Source organism: Palaemon carinicauda, chromosome 30 (assembly GCF_036898095.1).
Source record: "Palaemon carinicauda isolate YSFRI2023 chromosome 30, ASM3689809v2, whole genome shotgun sequence".
Lineage (NCBI taxonomy): Eukaryota > Metazoa > Arthropoda > Malacostraca > Decapoda > Palaemonidae > Palaemon > Palaemon carinicauda.
Window position 1 is genome coordinate 71,855,559 of NC_090754.1, and position 19,709 is coordinate 71,875,267.

Here is a 19,709-nt window from a genome sequence, read left to right on the forward strand (position 1 = left end):
TTTCTTCGAATGGCAATGCATTATTACTGGATAGAAAATGGCTCTTGGTATTTTATACGAAGATTTTTCTTTATTTTTGAATTCCTCAAGTGTAGGTATTCATTGGTATTCCTATCTTACAAATTTTGTGGTATATTGTCAACGTCCATATATATTGTTCCCTGACCATTTTCACTACATTATATATTGTGCCCCGACCATTTTCACTACATTATATATTGTTCCCCGACCATTTTCACTACATTATATATTGTTCCCCGACCATTTTCACTACATTATATATTGTTCCCCGACCATTTTCACTACATTATATATTGTTCCCCGACCATTTTCACTACATTATATATTGTTCCCCGACCATTTTCACTACATTATATATTGTTCCCCGACCATCACTACATTATATATTGTTCCCCGACCATCACTACATGCTCAGAATCCTAGCCTTATCCCAGTTAAAAGCTTATTTTTATTTTAACAGTTAATTGCTTCTCTTGTATATCTATTTCCTTATTTCCTTTCTTTATTGGGCTATTTTCCCCTGTTGGAGCCCTTGGGCTTATTGTGATTGTAGCTTAGCTAGTAATAACAACAATAACAACCACAACCATAACCATAATAATAATGATGATGATGATGATGTATGTGTGGTGATAGATTTAAAGAAATAGATTTTCATAGGTATTTGTAGTGGATAATTTGAATGATGGTAAGATATTAAGATGGCAAGTATTAATGTTTTAAGCATTAGTCAATCTACACTGATAATTGTAAAAGCGAAATGCTACAAGCTTGATGGTTCCAGGGGGAGGGGGGAATAGAGAGGAAAACACTTAGAGTAAGGCAAGACTGTTACAATCAAACTTCTACTTTTGTTAGGTTCAAATTCATCTTCCCATTATTTGTACCTTGCACTAATTTGAACTAGATCTCTATTGAGGAATTCAGCAGCCATATGTCTACATTCAGGGATGGTACTGCTGCAAAGAGAGTAGCATCATCTGCACATGCAACAAGCTTGTTTTCAAGGTCAAACCACTTACCACTCATATGTAGTATGAAAAATAATGGATGGAGAACTATACCTTGTGGAACACAAGATATTATATTTTTGTAGCCACTATAGTGTCCATCCACAATTACACTTTGCAATTTGTCACATAAAAAAATAATAATAATGTTAAGAAAAGACCAACTTACTCCCATCTGTTTTTATTTGAAATCAAGGGCCTCATGAGTTACACTTTCAAAGGGCCTATTAACATCAAGGGCAATCATACGAATTTTCTTACTAGAATCAAGGGATTTTTGTACAGCGTTGGAATCTGTAAGAAATGCATCACATGCTCCAAGGCCTTTGTGAAAGCCAAACTCTGCAAACTTGGGAACAGATGATTGCCTTATGCAAATCTCTTTAGGCGTTTTTTTTCCTAAATATGTTAAAAGACTTAGTTGATACGACACAGATAATAGGTGGTAATCAGCCGGGATAGATACAGCAAACACATTTACCTGATGTAGTAACATTAACAATTCTCCAACAAAAGCAAAAACCTCTTTTTCTGTCTTTATGAATGAAGATCGGAAAAATACCATTTTAGTAGGTAGTAGGTTGGATAGGGCACCAGCCACCCGTTGAGGTATTGCCGCTAGAGAGCTATGGGGCCTTTTGGCTGGCCAGACAGGATTACATTGGCTCCTTCTCTCTGGTTACGGTTCATTTTCTATTTGCCCACATATACACCGAATAGCCTGTCCTATTCTATACCCATTCTCCTCCGTCCTTATGCACCTGGTAACACTGAGATTACCAAACAATTCTTCTTCACCCAGTGGGTTAAATACTGCATTGTAATTGTTCAGTGGCCACTTTCTTCTTGGTAAGGATGGAAGAGAATCTTTAGTTATGGTAAGCAGCTCTTCTAGGAGGACACTCCAAAATCAAACCATTGTTCTCAAGTCTTGGGAAGTGCCATAGCCTCTGTACCATGGTCTTCCACTGTCTTGGGTTAGAGTTCTCTCACTTGAGGGTACACGGGCACACTGTTCTATATTATTTCTCTTCCTCTTGTTTTTGTTATTTTTTTTATAGTTTAAATAGGAAATATTTATTTTAATGTTACTATTACTAAAATATTTTATTTTTCCTTGTTTCCTTTCCTCACTGGACTAGTTTCCCTGTTGGAGCCCCTGGGTTTATAGCATCCTGCTTTTCCAACTAGGGTTGTAGCTTAACAATTAAGTAAGTAATAATAATACTGACAGTAATAATAATAATAATAATAATAATAATAATAATAATAATAATAATAATAATAATACACCTCCATTGTGGTTGATATTTACAGTCATTAAAATCACGATTGCAAGTAGGCTAATACATATTCAACACTAATCGGATTTATCATGATGAAGATGGGTTGATTTCAAGTCTAAGAACAGATTCCTGAATTTGACAGAAATATGTACAGTGGACTTGAAATGAACTTATATCGTGATAGCTCTATTGGTAAAGTGGCCCCTGGTGGTATTATTGCTATTCAGGGCATCGGTTCGAATCCTTGCCCATCTAGAGGCATTTATCATCAAAAACAATTCCAGTGGATGTACATTTCCAAAGGTAGAATTCAAAATTGAATAACATTGTGGTTGGTAGCGGTTGAAATATATCCACATTATTATTACTTGCTAAGCTACAACCCTAGTTGGAAAAGCAGAATGCTAAAAGACCAAGGACTATGACAGGGAAAAAAGCCCAGTGAGGAAAGGAAAAAAGGAAAATTATATATTTTAATAACAGTAACACTATTAAAATAAATATTTCTCATATAAACTATAAAAAACTTGAACAAAACCAGAGGAAAAGAAATAACACAGAATATTGTGCCCGAGTATACTCTCAAGCAAGAGAATTCTAATCTAAGACAGTGGAACACTATGGTACAGAAGCTATGGCACTACCCAAGACTAGAGAACAATGGTTTTATTTTGGAGTTCCTTCTCCTAGAAGAGCTGCTTATCACAGCTAAAGAGTCTTTTCTACCCTTATCAAGAGGAATGTAGCCACTGAACATGTACACATACAGTGTGGGTATGTGGTGTTTTTTATTTTCAATAAACGATTTTTTATATATAATTCTCCCTATGAAGATCCATTCATTATTTTTATAATGTCGCTGAATAGTCTCCCCAGGCCAATCACCTTGCCCTGTATCCCAAATCCCATATATCCAATCCTTACACCAGCTGGTGGGTGATCGGTTACTAATCTAAAAATCCGCATGTACTCATTAATCCTACTAACTCACACCATATGCTCAACGCAGCGAGAATGGGTCGATTTTAGAAAGCACCCGGTTTTCAAACAGATTTATTGTCTGCAAATAATATTTAATATTGATTTAATTTTGTTGATGTATTTCCCCCTCCACATTTTTCCCCTAAACTTGGTTATTACTAGGTTAATTTGAGAGAGAGAGAGAGAGAGAGAGAGAGAGAGAGAGAGAGAGAGAGAGAGAGAGAGAGAGAGAGAGAGAGAGAGAGAGAGAGAGAGATGAGAGTTTAAAGTAGGAATACAAGATTTCATAAAGCGCCGTTCCTTTGCAAATCGAATTTCATTAAAAAAAATCTCTTACTGTAATAAGTGGTATGACGAGCCACTCTCTTATCCAAAGCCCCTTCTCTGACGGGCTTCCATTAGCTAGATTCTAGACCTTGTCTCACTGAGTCAGGAAATCTTCAACAAACGGAGAGGAAAGGAGATGATTTCACCACATAATTTATTATCCGAGATAAAATGTCTACGTATGTATAATCGAGTCACAAAGGAAAACAAACTGGTTGGCAGCCTTACTTTAAATATACTTCGTTTGTATGGCTTATATCCTGAAAAAATTCAATGATTAACTTCTATGAAAGGTGTGTTTTGTGTGCGTGAGCCACTTTTACATGTTTTTCCATCATTTTGTTGTTCCGATATAAGAAAAATAAACATTTATATCTGGTTAAAGAACTGATATAATTTCATTTTAAAAATATCGTAGCTCATTTCGGTATATAACACACGAGCATAGTTAACAGGAACTAAAGTCAATTTAATTTGCGACATTAAAGGTTTTTAGGAAGCAAGGATGTTTTCTTTGACTAGATTTTCACGTTGCTAAGCGTGAGTATGGTAAGCAAAGCAGCTTGGCACTGGCATATTGCTGTCAACAGATCCACGTTGTCGCGCTACGTCTAAACTTACCGCTTGGCGATGTTTCCCTTTTTATTTACTTGCCGATAGATGGCGATGAATGTACCACTCGACCTGCCACATCACCATTGTATTTATTATTATTATACATATTGTCACTTCTTGATTGTTTGTGAGGGTGACTGCTCGTTCATAAGTAGCCCAAAAATAAAAACTGCTTGAAGATGTACTATGTTTACTCGATAAAAACGATGCATGTGCTTTGAAGATGAAACCTCATCTGTTTGAGGCTCAAGTACCTAACCCGCATAAAAATAAACAAAACATTTGAAAGTGAAAACGGAGCATTTTTACATATAATTTGAATTTGTACGTTGAAATATCAATGCACAGGCTTTAACATTATGTTATTAGTTATAATATCTAATTCTGTTAACATATACATCATTATGGGGATCATCTCAACCAGGTAGTCGAGCTTACAAGCTGTCAGCCGGCTTGGTCACGTGACTACAGTATTCGGTCAAGACAGCCTTTACTGACAACATGGCTACTCCAGCACCTGCACCCGCTACGATTTGTCGTGGAATAGTGAAACAGGTAGAGTACTAATAAGGTTAAATTGAGAGATATAGTACTTTAACTGCCTATTATGTTCAAATACGCGATTGCAATTCTCGTTGACCTGCGAATTTGTGGTTTTAATTGAAGTTTGGCTGATGTGTATACGGTCCCTGACCCCTTCTGTGCGCTGTCTGCGGCCGACGTCTTTCCTATGTCGACATATAACCGAGATAACCATATGATCGCTGGTAATACGTCCCCAGTAATGTCATTTGTGATTTACCATTTGAATTTTGAATCGTAACCATGCTTAAACCCTTAAACGAAAGACCCGATTTAAAGTGAGAGACGTAAACAAAAGAAAAAGTGTTATGACTACAACACCACAATGTGGCCTTTCACAATCTGGTCTCGTGGTCGTAGCATCTTTGGGCCTGCGTGCAGAATAAAATATGGTTTTACTTATTTAAGTACCTCAGTTTACTGTGAAATGACTCATGTTTTGCCCTTCTGTTTTCTTTTCATCCCATTGTTTACTATTTACAGCATTGCCAAGATCAGGAAGTGAAGCTTATGCTACACGTCTTTGAACCTTGCGGTCTCTCTCGGCAGGTTTTTTAAACATGGCTTTTAAATATTATACTCTTGACTGTGTTCTTGCTAAAGCTGCCCTATCCGAATTCCTCGTTTAAGCCATTTGTTGTTTACCTTAGGTTAGACGGGATTTTGGAAAAGGTTAGCCAGTGGCGAGGTATAGAATATGGTAGTGACTGATCTCCTCCGAACTGAATATCAAAACACTAAACAAAAAGTGAACTTATTTTATATTCCTGCCTTTGGTATATATTTTTCAATTCTTCACCCAATCTAGATGTAAATTGTCCCAACTGGTTATCATGGATTATTCTTTTCAGACTTATTGTTACAGAAGAGTTTCTTTCCTAAGTCCCTCTTATGGTAAAACTGATATTGCAATATGGGTTTTTTTGAAGTTTGACACAGGGGTTTCTTTAATTTATTTTGGGAAAAGTTGTGACATAAGGGAATCACACCAGCTAGGAAGTGCCTATTCAAATATAGGTATCGCACCATAAAGTTTGAGAAAAAAAGGTGATATGCCATTATTGGTAATCCTGCTAATATAAATTAAATAAAAAGTAGCCTGGTTAATAAGGTGTTGAAACCTAACTCGTTCAGTGACTGTACCTAACCCCCCTGGGGAGGGCTCCACTCATTATTACTTTTAGAATCGTGCATGGAAAACATAGATAATGCATTCTTAGCTAATCGCACAGTACTTGGAATGGTGCTTGAAGTGGTGTGGATTGGCCCCCAGTGTCCGATGTTACTTTATTATCTGGCAGAATACATGAACCATATGTTTTTTCCAGTTGGTTTTCTTGTGTTTTATCCATAGTTGAACATGATTACCTTGTAAATATTTGCTGTAGCACAATAATCCTAAGGAAGATTAGTGTTTCTTTTGATATATATTGGTACGTTGAACTGGTCAGGAACAATAATTTTTTGGGAAAACCATATTTTTTAGAATTTCAGAAGTTGGTATTGTAAAAACATTTTAAAAGGGGAAATGAAGAATACAAACTAACCTAGGAACAGTTCCCTTTCCTACTTGCCTACCAAAGGTGGTTAACCCCCCCATGACCTCCCTCAGACTCCATTGTCGGTTCTTCCTATGACCTAAGACTCCGACCCTGTGTTTACTTGACAACTTAGTACATATTTCCAGCGATAAACGACGACAAACTCGGTAAAAATACCTATAAAAACTCCAGTAACAAATTAACTGAGAAGGGGAAGTGGTGGCCCCTTGTTTTAAATATTCTTATCAAAGAAGAATGTTTCAAGTGTGTTATATTGAGGGTAGAGTAGGTGCTAGTATTTAAAAGGGTTGATGTGGAGCTAGTAATCAAGGGGATGGAGGAGGTGCTAGTATTTGAAGGGGTGGAGGAGGTGCTAGTATTTAAAGGGGTGGAGGAGGTGCTAGTATTTAAAGGGGTGGAGGAGGTGCTAGCATTTAAAGGGGTGGAGGAGGTGCTAGTATTTAAAGGGGTGGAGGAGGTGCTAGCATTTAAAGGGGTTGAAGCGGCGCTAGTATTTGAAGGGGTAGAGAAGGTGCTAGTATTTGAAGGGGGAGAGGCTTGTAGATGATTGGCCAAGGAAAGTCACATGACAGGAAAAATGCTTCCAATTCGAGATTGCAGGAGGTACTAATGATGTAGAAAATGGTGAATAAATATAGGAAATTTAAGTTTGGACTGGTGAATCACCTGTCAGAAATTTTTTTTAACTGTTCTGAGGGCCTCCTTTTGTAATGGCTATCAAAATAATATATTATTACGAAAGTAGGTATCCTAATTTTATCACCAAATTAGGATATGAGGTTCAAACTAATGTTGGTAAAAATATGTTTAGGAATATTTTGCTATAAAGTAAAACAGTATTGTTACAACTCACCCATTTGTGAGTTGTCCTACCCCTTGTTGAAAAATATTGTGGGGACTCAATTAAAATATTGATATGTAATGAGGAAACACCAAGGAGACTGGCTAGTTCATTATAGTAATGGTTAGAAGTGCATAAAGCACGAGATGTTTTATGTATCTGGTGTAAAGTTAAAGTATCACAACTTGTAACATTTTTGCCTCTGGCAAGCTTAAGTTTAAAGGTGTAAGAAGACTTGGAATCATCTATTATCTTTACGCTATAATAAACCAGTGTTTGGGAATCCATTTCCATCATCAGTGCTACATAAATACACGGAATTATGGATTAGAAATTTTGATATAGTAACAAAAGTATGAAAGGGTTAGCTAAAGTTAGAAGTACAAAAACTTGTAGGAATATAAAAAACTTGTGACTAACTGAGGCATTTCACAATTATAATACCAGTGAAAATGCTTGTTGTCAGAGTTGGAATGGCAAAAAAAAAAAACTGGAAATTTTGGAAGAAAACTAAAGAAGCACTTGAAAAATCAAGTTGTTGGTAATAAACAGTTAGGCGACATGTGGTGGCGGGGAGGTGTTTCGATTGTTTAAGAAAAGTGACAGTTTGAACATTATATCGTTGTCAGTCATTGCACTGGCTCCATACTAAAATTATAAGAATTTTTGTCCATAAGAAATTCAAATCCATGTAAAACCCACATCCGGTACAACTATTTTGAAATTCGCTCCCAAACGTGCGACTGCCTTTCATTCCTCATAGAATTAGAATAGTCTTTATATCAAGAAACTGTCACCTTCCTTTGAAAACAAACCTACCTCCACTCCATTGCAGATTGCTTAACAGTTTGCAGTATTACCAACACCTCTACCTTGCTGTATTTTTCTAGTGTTTATATAATTTTCTTCCACATATTTTGAGAGCAAGTCTCTCTCTCTAACTACAAAGGCTCTCACCGCTAATTTTACTATACTGTACATGCAGTATTACTAATGGAAATAATGAAACTTATTCTGCATATTCTGTATAGATTTTTTAATTTAAAGAAGTACATTTATTAGATATTTAAATATATTTGTTTACATAATTGGCAACTACTCAGGGGTTCCAAGTGCATTGAAATACAGTATGGTTTTGTATAATTTTTTTTTTTTTTGCTTTTTAAAGAAACCATAAGAAAACTCAAACTAGGTTTGCAAACCATTAATTTATTCCCAAAAGTGTTATAATTACATAGGATACAAAAGATGAAAAGTATGATCGGGGAAAACTTGCATGTTTGGTTATATAGGCCGTTCTAATTTTGAGTTGTCGTTAACCAAGTACATTCTTAATTGAGGAGTAGCTGTAGTTGATGTTCTTATTATTTGAATTTCTTGACAAGCTTCCAACACTGATGAAGATTTCTTCAAGAGATTATAGATAACTTTTGAGTTTTTAATTAAGCAAATTTTGTTTCTCTAATAAGTAGCAGCACTCTACATATATAGCGCAAGATATAAGATGGAATTGCCCTGGACCACTATTTTATAAGGTGTCAGGATCTCTCATATAAAACCTCTGTGAATTTTAATGATTTAGTTTTTGTCTTGCCTAAAGTATGATGGTATTTTGGAAATTTGCACTATTTTTATTTTAAACAAATTAACTTTTCTCCCTACAGGTCTTGTCTGGAGATGCTGTTATTGTCCGAGGGCAGCCAAAGGGTGGGCCACCACCTGAGAGGCAAATTAACTTCTCCAATGTTGTGGCACCCCGCATTGCTCGTAGAGCAATTGGTTCGTAAGTAACTGAGCTTTACAAAATGTAGTTGGCTGCAGTCTGAAATATCAATAGTTTAGACTTTTCATAATTTGTTTCAATTTCACTTCTTTTGCGTTAGTATTATCAAACAATACAATAAGGTGATATAGGCACTATGAGTTGGAATACCGAGGCCTACATGGCTGAGGACTATGAATTGTGAAGTAGGTGGTGATGAATGGAGAAGTATTGATTTGAAAGCTCAAGATACAGATGATTGGCGAAATCTATCTGAGGCCCTTTGCGTCAATAGATGTAGGAGGGGATCATGATAGAGTACAGAGGTAAAAACTAGTCAAAACTATATGATATTTACAAGAAATATAGCAAAATCTGTAAAGCTTTGGGAAGTTGGGTTCTTACTGTGTTGCTGATTTACATAATAAAATGTTTTTTGTGCAGTGCCTCTTGCATGTTTCCTTCAGATTGTTCAGTGATAAGAAAAGTGGGGTTATTGTGGGAATGCTGATTCTCCCAGTTTACTTGATCAATTGTCATAACTTTTGGCTAATGGGATAGATTGATTGAAATCTAAGGATATTAACATTCTATTATCAAGTGTTATTTTACTCAGTAAAAGATAGACAAACCCATGTTAAAAGATTTTTATTGATTTAATATACTGTACACAAATACTTCTCATGTTTCTAAGTCCACTATTCTTAGGCAACAAATGAAGTAAATAATTAGCCAGTCAATTGTATGATGATGTGGCATAACTAGCTAGGAAGATGGGACCTCGTAGGCTGGCAAAATTCCTAATCTTGTAAGGGCTTTGACCTAAAGGTTCAATCAAGGAAGCAGATGATACATCTGAAATATGCATATTTATTTGTTCCTACACAAATACAAACTTTTGACTTTTAATAGGAGTATGATTTCAGCAAAGCTCGGGATTCTTCTTCTAACTAACCCTTTCACTGCGAGGCAGCAGATTGCCCCCTCAGTAGCTGTATACGAACGAGACTTGTCGCCATCGGATATACACACGCAACATTTTTTCTCCGCAGATTATAAGATAAATTTTTCTCAATTTTGCTTTTTCCTCCAAACCAGAATATTATTTCTATTCATTAAAATGATTATAGAATGATTTTTCAGGTATCTGTTTCGCTATATTTCATTCTCAATACCTGTAATAGTAAAGCACTGTTATGCTTTGTGTTGAAAACCTATGTTCATTGTGATCATGTGATTGTCTAATAATTCTAAGATCGATAGACATGAAATTATATAAAACTTGGGTGGCAACATCTTACATAAAAAAAAAAAAAAATGTTAAGAAAATATTGGTTTTTTTCTTTTGACATAGGAAGTCAACTATAATGTATGATTATAAGGCATACAATTAACAAAAAATGATATGATGAAAAATAAGATTTTGCCCTGAGAGGGAGGGAGATTGCACTTTCATTTTAGTCTTCAAAAGATGTAAGGACTCAATTTTTATTCATATTGATGATTGATATGATCTATAAAAATGTGAGAGAAAGATCCGTAGACGTAATATGAAATTAGTTTGCTAGAGAATTACATTTGTTCATGCTTCTGTTGCTGCATATTATGTGTGACATTATGAACTGGATGAAATTTTTTTAAGACATATTTAAAAAAAGATAATCGAGAAAATAAGGAACGAAGTGAAAAAATATATCTTGTCATCTGTAATTATACAGCTATCAGGATTACAAATGTGATTAGGAAGTTTAGATAAAATTAAGGGTACTATTCAAATGGATTGAGACACCAGAAAATTGGTTATTGCATGGAGATAATTTGTTGTGATTTTAGTTATAATTGTGATGGAAATCAACCAAATAGCATCTCATCAACTTGTCTAGCTGGTGTCTTGGGTGGCATTGTGGGTGTGAGGCACAGAGCGAGAACCCAGTGTGGGGGAGAGCGATAGTTATTTCTAACTATAGAGGATACTTTGTTTGATTTGATCACTTAGGCCAACATAGAAGTACATATAAATAGCCCTTATATAATCATGAATAAAAATTACAATCGTAATAGCCCTTATACAGTATAATCATGAATAAAAACTGGAATCATAAGTGTCTCGGTTGTTAGTCTGGCGAGATATGAGGATAGCTACATTTGTAAGTGGGGATGTTAGTGGGGTTAGAGTAATATCTCAAATTGGGAATGTCCAATTGGTTGAGGAAAGTGTGATTATGCTTGATAACTTGAAAACACACTAAAATAGTCAATACACCATCAGGAATGAAGGCTAGAATCCCAATGTCATTCTTTTTTGGTTGAAGAGGGGGAGCATTTTCAGTGTGATATACAACCATGTGTTGGTCTTATTTATTTGGTAGGATATACGAATGGTTTAAACTTTTTTATTTTCTATGCCATACAAAGTTTTTGGTCATTTAAATGAGTTCCTCTTAGTTCCATTTTCTATGGCCAGACAGTAAAAAAAAAAAAAAATGGTTCGGTTGCATCATGATTGGTTACCTAATAACTCCACTGCTGGGCAGTGTGGTGTGGCTGCCAATAGGCTTCACTTATTTCAGTTCGCCGATATGGTAAAGTCTCCCCTCTTCTCTTTATGATCACATCTTGCATAACCACAATGGCTTACCCTTATAATGCTTAGAAGCTTTGTGTCTTTTTATCATTGTCACTAAATGTGCTTATTAATTGTTCTACGCTTGTGCTTAATGGTTAATGCTGTAGCATACGATTTTCTTTGGAATCTCCATGTGAGTATCGTAGCGAGTGGCTGTCCTCCCAGTGGGAGAGATTTCCTTCTTGATAAGAGAAACTAGCTATGAGAAGATAATTCTCCCTCCTCGTTGTCTTTCAGTAATGGCAAGAAGTGTAAGCTCTTATGGGCATCAAAAGATATCTCCTATCCTGTTCAGAAGGCTTGACACTGGAGATGATGTCCATAATGATGATCTAATTATGTATGGTCATAATTTTTATATGTATTATCGCCGAATATCGATTGTGTGTCTAGTGGTCCCAAGTCTATGCTTGTGACAGATCCCTTGGCTACGGCCGCTGCGCTCTCTCAACCGGATCCACTCCCAGTATCTTTGGTGCCTGATTATTCTGTGATACATAGATCTTCCTTGCTTTCCATTATTGTATTGAGTGGTGGGCCCTATATGGCTATTTTTATCTGGGATGATGCTTTTTGAGGTATCTCCCATCAAGGCGTCAAAATTCCCCCCCCCCCCCCCCTCCATACATGGAGCTTTAGAGTTGAGACTGCCACCCCCTCCCACAAGGGTCCTCCGCACTGCTCTCATATAAATTCTCTGGACTAGTCCCTGAACTCCCAATTACAATGTATTGACGTTGGTCGGACTGCTTCGGCTTTGTTCACAACTGCAACTTTGGCCTGATCAAGTTGCTCTGAATACATTGCCTTCTTCCAAGCAAACTGCTTGGAAGTCTATAGTAACTACAACACATTCACTAATTCCTTGTGTGCTTACTGTACCTGACTCAGCCAAGACATGCTCTCAGACAAACAAGTCTGTACTCTCCGTTGTGCCCAAGCGTGATACCTAGCCGGCAAATTGCTTATGGAAGAGAATTATAGAATTGACATGACACTCAAATCAGACTAGATACACTAGATTTATTCCACACTCAAGTCACGGCCTTAGAGAATAATCTTGAAGTAAGCAAGTTTTCTGAGTTGACTCCCTTGGCACTTTCATATCTGCTATGAAATCTGTCCAAGTCCATCCTATCAATGCCAACATTCCCAACTTGGTACACAGTATACCTATCGACAAATTACAGTACCTAACCTCCCCTCCCCTCATTCTCTCTGGTCCCGAGAAGTAGAACATGAAGATCACAGCTTTGTCTGCCATGGAGGCTTGTCCCTGACTCGACCACTGGTCAGGGCCATTATCATGCATTGCTGTGACATAAACTAAACTTAACTTTTGTCTTCAACGGACACTTAATATTTGAGGAATTCCAATCTGGTGGACTCCCCCTTTTTTTCATCCTTCGGGTGCAACTGCTGTTATCAAGAAAGAAGAGGATGTCGGTAAAGGACCTCTTCTTACTAAAGGAGGTGTCTGAAATGTTGGTCAAAGAGCCATAGAAGTCTAGGATGACTTTCCAGGGTTCTTCAGCAATATATTTTTAGTAGTAAAGTTGGCGGGAGGTTTGAAACCCGTCTTAGATTTGACTCATTTTAATCTGGTTGTCTTACAAACAAGGTGAAAATGGAGACTTCAGCCACTGTTATTCAGTCCATCAGGAAGAATGACTTCCTTCTGACCAAGGACCCAAAGGATGCATACGTCTCCATCCATCCTGCCAGGAAGTACCTTGGGTTTCCCTTTAGAGACTGAATTTTTCCACTGCAAGATGCTGTGCTTCTGCCTGTTAGCAGCACCTCAGGGATTTACCAGGATCTTTCCCCTTGTCTCAGCCTGGGCTTGTGCCATGGACATAGGGCTTCTTAGATATTTGGATGTCCGCCTTCTCCTAGCACTCTCGAACCCTACTTATAGAAGTTGGAGATTCAACAGTGCATTAGATATATAGGCATGGATATTGATTCTGCCCCGGCCAGGGCGTTAAAATCTGCCGACAGGGTAGCAGGATTCCGGAAAGTAGCAGAAACCTTCTTGGGAGGAAAATTGCTTCTTAACTGCGCTTGGCAAAGCTCCGAGGACACCTCCCCTCACTGGCGAAGCTAGTACCCTTTGGGAGAGTGCATCTTCACTCAATAGCCAGTGGTCTTGAACATCTGACCATCCTACAACTCTGTTGTCAATATTCTAGGAGGCAGTGATAAATTTCCAATGGTGGTGGCGAAAGTAGAACCTATTAGTAGGAACACCCCTTCAGTCTGGCCCCTGAAGTGCCTTCGATTCTTGGATTCTTCCTATTAAGGGTTGGGTGTGCACCTAGGAAGGGAGTATTTCAGGCTGTCTTGGGAAAACAAAATTGAGAGCGTGTAAATCGTCAGGGTAAGGATCACCACAAACCCCCCTAGAGCACATGATGTCTGTGGTCTAGCTACAACCCTGGTGTTCCATAAGAACCATCCCCTTCTCACATTCAAAGGCCACTCGGGTATAGATGAGTGATGACTACATGGTAGCGACGTTACTTCTCCAAATGGAGCACAGTCTCCCTTCTATGCAAACTAGCAGTGGAGATGGATCATTGAGCACAGAACAACGCAGTGTCTGTCTCGGCAAGGTTTAGCCCCAGGAAGAGGAATATTATTGTGGTCGTACCATTCAAGGCGACCAGGGACGATAATTGATTACTTAGGGTCTTTGCTTCCCCTTGTGGTGAACGGTCGTTTTACGTTGTGGGGTTTCCCGTCACTATACATGTTCACCATTCCCCTTAACATCTTTCACCAATGGGCCGGACTAGATATTACTCCTTATCTCTGGTCTGTCCTACTGGTCAGGGCCTGAACAGTCTGAACATTACGGGAGTTCAGGGGCCCAATAGTCGTGTTATCCAGACCTGTTGGCATTTCTCATGAAAATCCCGAGAGAAATCTCAGAATACGCCAAACCTACATCAACTGCGCATAGAAAGTTTCATGAAGTGGTTCACTGCCCATCTCATCACTGTTGGAGACTAGCCACCATCTTCTCCCAAATAAATTTTTTGAAACCCGATGTTAAATAACTTTCCAGATAACTCCGAAAGTTGTCCTAACAGTCTATGAAGCCAAGTGGAAAACCTTTTGTCATTGGTGTCATGGGTCACTATTTCCCTGATTAATGACTTCTTTAGTGTTCCTGAGGAACAAGAAACCTCTTCCTGTCACTAATCGGGTTGTTGAATCAGTAGAACTTCAAAAGTTCAAAGTTGGAGCAAATGCTTTTTTGTTGACCAGGCGGACATGAGTTTTTTTTATAGTTTATATATAACATATTTGTTTTTGACGTTGTTAATAGTTTATATATGACATATCTCTTTTGACATTAATTTTTTAGAATGATTTATTGTTAATTCGTTCTCTTCAGTTATTTATTTACTTATTTCCTTTCCTCACTGGGCTATTTTTCCTTATTGGAGCCCCTAGGCTTATAGCATCTTGCTTTTCCAATTAGGGTTGTAGCTTGGATAGTAATAATAATAATAATACAATGCAGTGCTTCCACTCCGCAGTTGGGTTGCTAGGTAACCAATCATAACCCTTGTTCTTTGATATAGCTAGGAAAAATACAAATTGTTTTTAAGAATTTCTAGTATTTTATATTTTTAAATGATATATCTTTTATGTCAGTGTAATTTGCCGGGCATGATTTTGACGCGCAGTGAACGTTGTCATAGTGAAGGGGTAAAAAATAATATGAGCGAGATGGCAGGGGATTCGGGGAGGGGGTCTTCCCAATCGCTTGCCAGTAAGTACTGACACCTTCTTATAGATTGTAGCAGTCGAGCCTCCAGCTTCACTGAGAACATAACTCCTATCAAAGAACTCAGGTTTCTATAGTTTGGTAAAGTACAAATTATTTTTGAAGTTCTTGATTTTAGACTATTTTCATTGAAACCTGAAGCTTTATAGTAGAGATATATATAGGAATACGATATTTAATTGCTTTCATGCATTTCTAGGTAATAGTGTCTAATAATCATCTCTATACTGCATCAATAGATACTGAATTTTAAATTTCCTTTTGTCTTCAAGTGCATCTGAAACTCCGGACGAACCATATGGATGGGAGAGTCGTGAATTCTTACGCAAGAAGGTGATTGGAAAAGAAGTTCTTTTTACAGTTGAAACGAAGACCCCCACTGGTCGTGAATATGGTACCGTTTACTTGGGAAAAGGTGAGCCTTGTGAATGGGGAGATTTGATTTGTACAATTGTTGTCTTCTAAGATTTTTTTTTCTCTTTCTGGTAGTGAAGTGTGAAATAGATATCTCATTCAGTGATACACTTCATTTTAGTTGAGAACAACATTGATTATTCCTATCTATTTGATTTTACACATTGCAAATAAGGTATTCTGTATTGATTTTCTATGGCTTAAGAACAACCCCGCGTTGTTGTATAGATTTGCATATAAGGTTTGCTATAAATCCAGAAATTTCTATTAAGCTCAATAATTAATTATACTATTCTATCCAGATATAATGACTGGAGAAAACCTCACTGAAACGATGCTGTCTGAAGGGTACGTTACTATTTCTCGAAGGGATAGTATCCGAGGAGATACAAAGCTTATTGAACTTGAGGATGCAGCCAAATCTCAAGGAAAAGTGAGTAGGGTTCCTATAAGTGTATGAAATAATTTTTGCTTGACATTATTCCACATTTCCTACAAAAATACAAACCATCATCCTTTGATAAGGGTATGACTTTAACACAGCTAGAATGGTAGAGCTTTAACCAGGTGTATCTACTGGTGGTTGGCTGGGAAGCCCCACCCATTTGTTAGTCAAGAAGATTTAACACTTGACTAACCATAAAAAGTATGTGTACTCTTGCTGCCTCTCAAACTAGCTCTTTAGCTTAATTTTTTCCAGAATTAATGGGTAAGTGTGCAGTCGTGTGGTTCTGTACCTTGTAAAGTGTGCTCGCATGCTGATGAGCCATTCCTCTCTATGTATGCCTCCAAAATAGCTGGAAATTCTTGGCGTAGTGGCAGAATTGAAAATGGTGGTGGAGAACGGTGTGCTCAAATATGTTCAAGCCTTTTTTCCAAGATTCAGCAGTTCGCAGTGGCCATACAGACCAGTCATTGCCCTCTCCTGCTGAACAAACTTCATACGGCACGGAGCCTGTAAATGCTTCCAAATATCTGTTCTTAAGTCGTACGGAAAGTCTCTCCTTGGCCTCAGACTGTTCTCTTCTTAAGTTTGTGCTGATTTGTTCACTCTGGTCTCGCCTTATGCTCACTCAGGATATGTTTACAGAGATGTCTTGAGGATTGGCTGATCCTGGCCTTTTCTGAGAGGCAGTTGCTGCATGGTTGAGATCTCATAATCTGTGAAGGTTGGCAAATTAGGAAAAGTAGAATCTCAAGCCCAAGCATAGGATTAAGTACCTAGGCATAAGGACAGAACAGTAGCTGTAGTTTTCAAAAGATTGCATCAGCAGGCTCAGAAACGTAGCTCAGCGGTTCGTGTTAAAGGGAGAACTAGCTCAGCTGTGACAATGTCTTCTGGGTTCTTCAACGGAGAAACTCGCTCTACAAGCTATCTGAATCTTTTCTGTGGTGTATAAAGTGTTGTAGGTCAGCAGCCAGTGATCTCCCATCTCTTATTACTGTGAAGCAAAAGGTATGGAAAACCTGACCAGACTTGTTGTACTCCACTTCCAAGCTCAAGTTGCTTTGGGAGTAGAATACGGGAACCTAGGAACCCAGTCGTTTCATGAGTGTGGTCGCCAAACGAAAGCTTGTGTGTGTCAATCCATTGGAAATAGAGCAACGTTCCTAGCACTACAATGTTTCTAAGTTTGGTACGATACTCAAAATGCTGATAGGCAACATTGGCAACATCACTGTTGTGGTAATGTACATCAACAAGCAAGAAGGACCTGTCTTGTAGTCTCTACAAATAAGAAAGCAAAATGATATTTGGGGGCAGAGAACAATGTTGCAGAGCAGTTGGTCACATTCATTCCATGCTACTAGACAGTACATGCTCAATTACCGGGACAAGTTGTAATATTTGAAGTGGTCTGTTTATCTTCATACAGTGGAAAGGTTTTTTATTTTTTATTAAATTTTTTTTTTTTCAAGGGCCCGGCGATCAACCTGTTCTCTGCATGACTAAACTGGAAACTACTAGGGACCTTAGTAGTTTCCAGTTTAGTCATGTAGAGAAAAGGTTAATCTCCGACCCATGGGAAGTATTTCATGGTGTTCAACACCATTGGGTTTAACTGGATGCCTACTCCTTTTACCCTGCTTAGTCTGATTACTTGTCTCCCGGATGACCAAAAGATCCTGATCTGTTAGCACATTTAGTGGTGTTTGAGATTTACTCCATGAGAAACACTTCTCTGCCAGCCTCAACTTCAGAGGTTTTTCTAATCCGTGGAGTCATTTGGACCTCATGGTTGGAGACTACAGCATCTCTACTCAGTGTAAGGCTTATCATCAGTGTCTGCCAGCATAGGAACAGACTAATAATTAGAATTTATCTGTGCTCCTTTTCAGTGCCCACCCCAAGGCTACATGTCCATAGTAGCATGTGATCTGCAGTTTCAAGTCTCCTGTAAGCCTCATAGGAGCCTTTTTGAAGTGCGGCAGATAAAGATCTGGCTCTCTAGACTGTCTTTTAGCTAACCTGAGTTTCAAAGAAGAGAATTTGTGAGCTTTCGAGATCATGTATGTCAATTGTCACTGAGAGATAGAAGGTCTCTGTTTTGATCAGAAGATTTGGCCAAGACCAAACACTTGACTGCCTGCACTACTAAGATAGAGACTTGGGATTTCTTCTTGAGTGGCTTTTAAAGGGGATTAGAGGTGCTGGCCTCTCTGTCCATGGGAGCCCTCTATAGTGCTATCATAAGAGGACGTGTTGCTTAAGACCATGGGTCCAAAGACTTTTAACCAACACCTAAACAAAGAGAGAGATGTTTGAAGACCCGATCTTTCTATCTTTGTGAGACAAGCTTTTCTGATATCTCGACCAGCGAGAAAGTTGGCTGTCCAATGTGGGAAAGGCTCACAAAGTTAGGGATTTCAGTTAACTTCTCAGCACTTGGGAAGAACCTGTCAGTGACTTGGGAATTTGGCAGTAGTCTTCCAATGCCTGATGTCATTTACCTCCCTCTATCTGTGTGGTTATATCTACAAGTCCTCGAATACATTTACCTTTGGTCCTGTTTTGACTGCTCAAAATATGCAGCCAACCTGTCTGATCTTCTCTCGGTGTGAATCTCGTCTAAGGTAGCAGTTTTTGCGTATAGAATGAAAATGAAAAGTAGAATGACAGGTTTTTTACTCGTCTTTATGCACTCCTCTCTTGTATGCAACCATTGTGGTCACTATGAGCTGGATCAGACGTCAGATGCAGGTAAGCTTCATATACTAGCAATCCTTTACTTGTAATTGTTACATGTACATTCTCACCAAATATCCTATACTCATATTTAGGGTCTCCTGTGATTATTAAGAGGTTGGCAAGAGTCCTCACCTTGCTCCTTGTACAGGACCAGACACTGATAGTTCCTAGGAAAAGTCGAGTCTCCTATTAAAGGGGACACACTTTTTTTTTCTTTCTTTCTTTCTTGTAGGAACAATAAATTTTAAAACTTGATTGTTCCAACACGGAGTACTTACCTCAAACTACTTTCTTAGGAGTATCTGGGATCCGCTCCCTAACCGACCAAGAATTTTGCGTAGTTCCCCCTATCTCCGTTTTCCCTTGTCGGTCCCCTCTGTGGCAGATGGATACTCGCCCTGAGGCGACCCGGGGTCATCGTGCGAGAGCGAGCTGCTAGGTCTGTATCACCAGTAAGCATCTGGTCGCGGCGTAGATAACATCTCGCCGCTCTCTCTCACATCCCATTCGACCCGCTATTGTGTTCCATGTATTCCCTTTGTGCTTTCCCATTCACATTCTTTTCCGTGTTGTTTGTGTATTTGTGTACAGTATTCCGGTATGGAATCTCAACGTCGTTGTCCCGGGCCCAAGGCCGGTAAGTCGTGCAGGGCTTAGCTCTCTAAGCCCGATGCGACCCGCACACGTTGTGCT

The 19,709-nt window shown here is 38.3% G+C and overlaps 1 protein-coding gene across 1 annotated transcript in view; it reads left to right on the forward strand.

Annotated features, from left to right (window-relative positions):
• Nucleotides 1-4,637: 4,637 nt before the first annotated feature.
• Tudor-SN (Staphylococcal nuclease domain-containing protein 1) overlaps nt 4,638-19,709 on the forward strand; it is a 35,240-nt gene continuing 20,168 nt past the window's right edge. The window contains exons 1-4 of the mRNA XM_068354047.1: nt 4,638-4,795; nt 8,890-9,008; nt 15,685-15,827; nt 16,129-16,259. Of these exons, the coding sequence (XP_068210148.1) occupies nt 4,742-4,795; nt 8,890-9,008; nt 15,685-15,827; nt 16,129-16,259 (447 nt within the window). The 5' untranslated portion in view covers nt 4,638-4,741. The remainder of the gene's footprint in view (nt 4,796-8,889; nt 9,009-15,684; nt 15,828-16,128; nt 16,260-19,709) is intronic.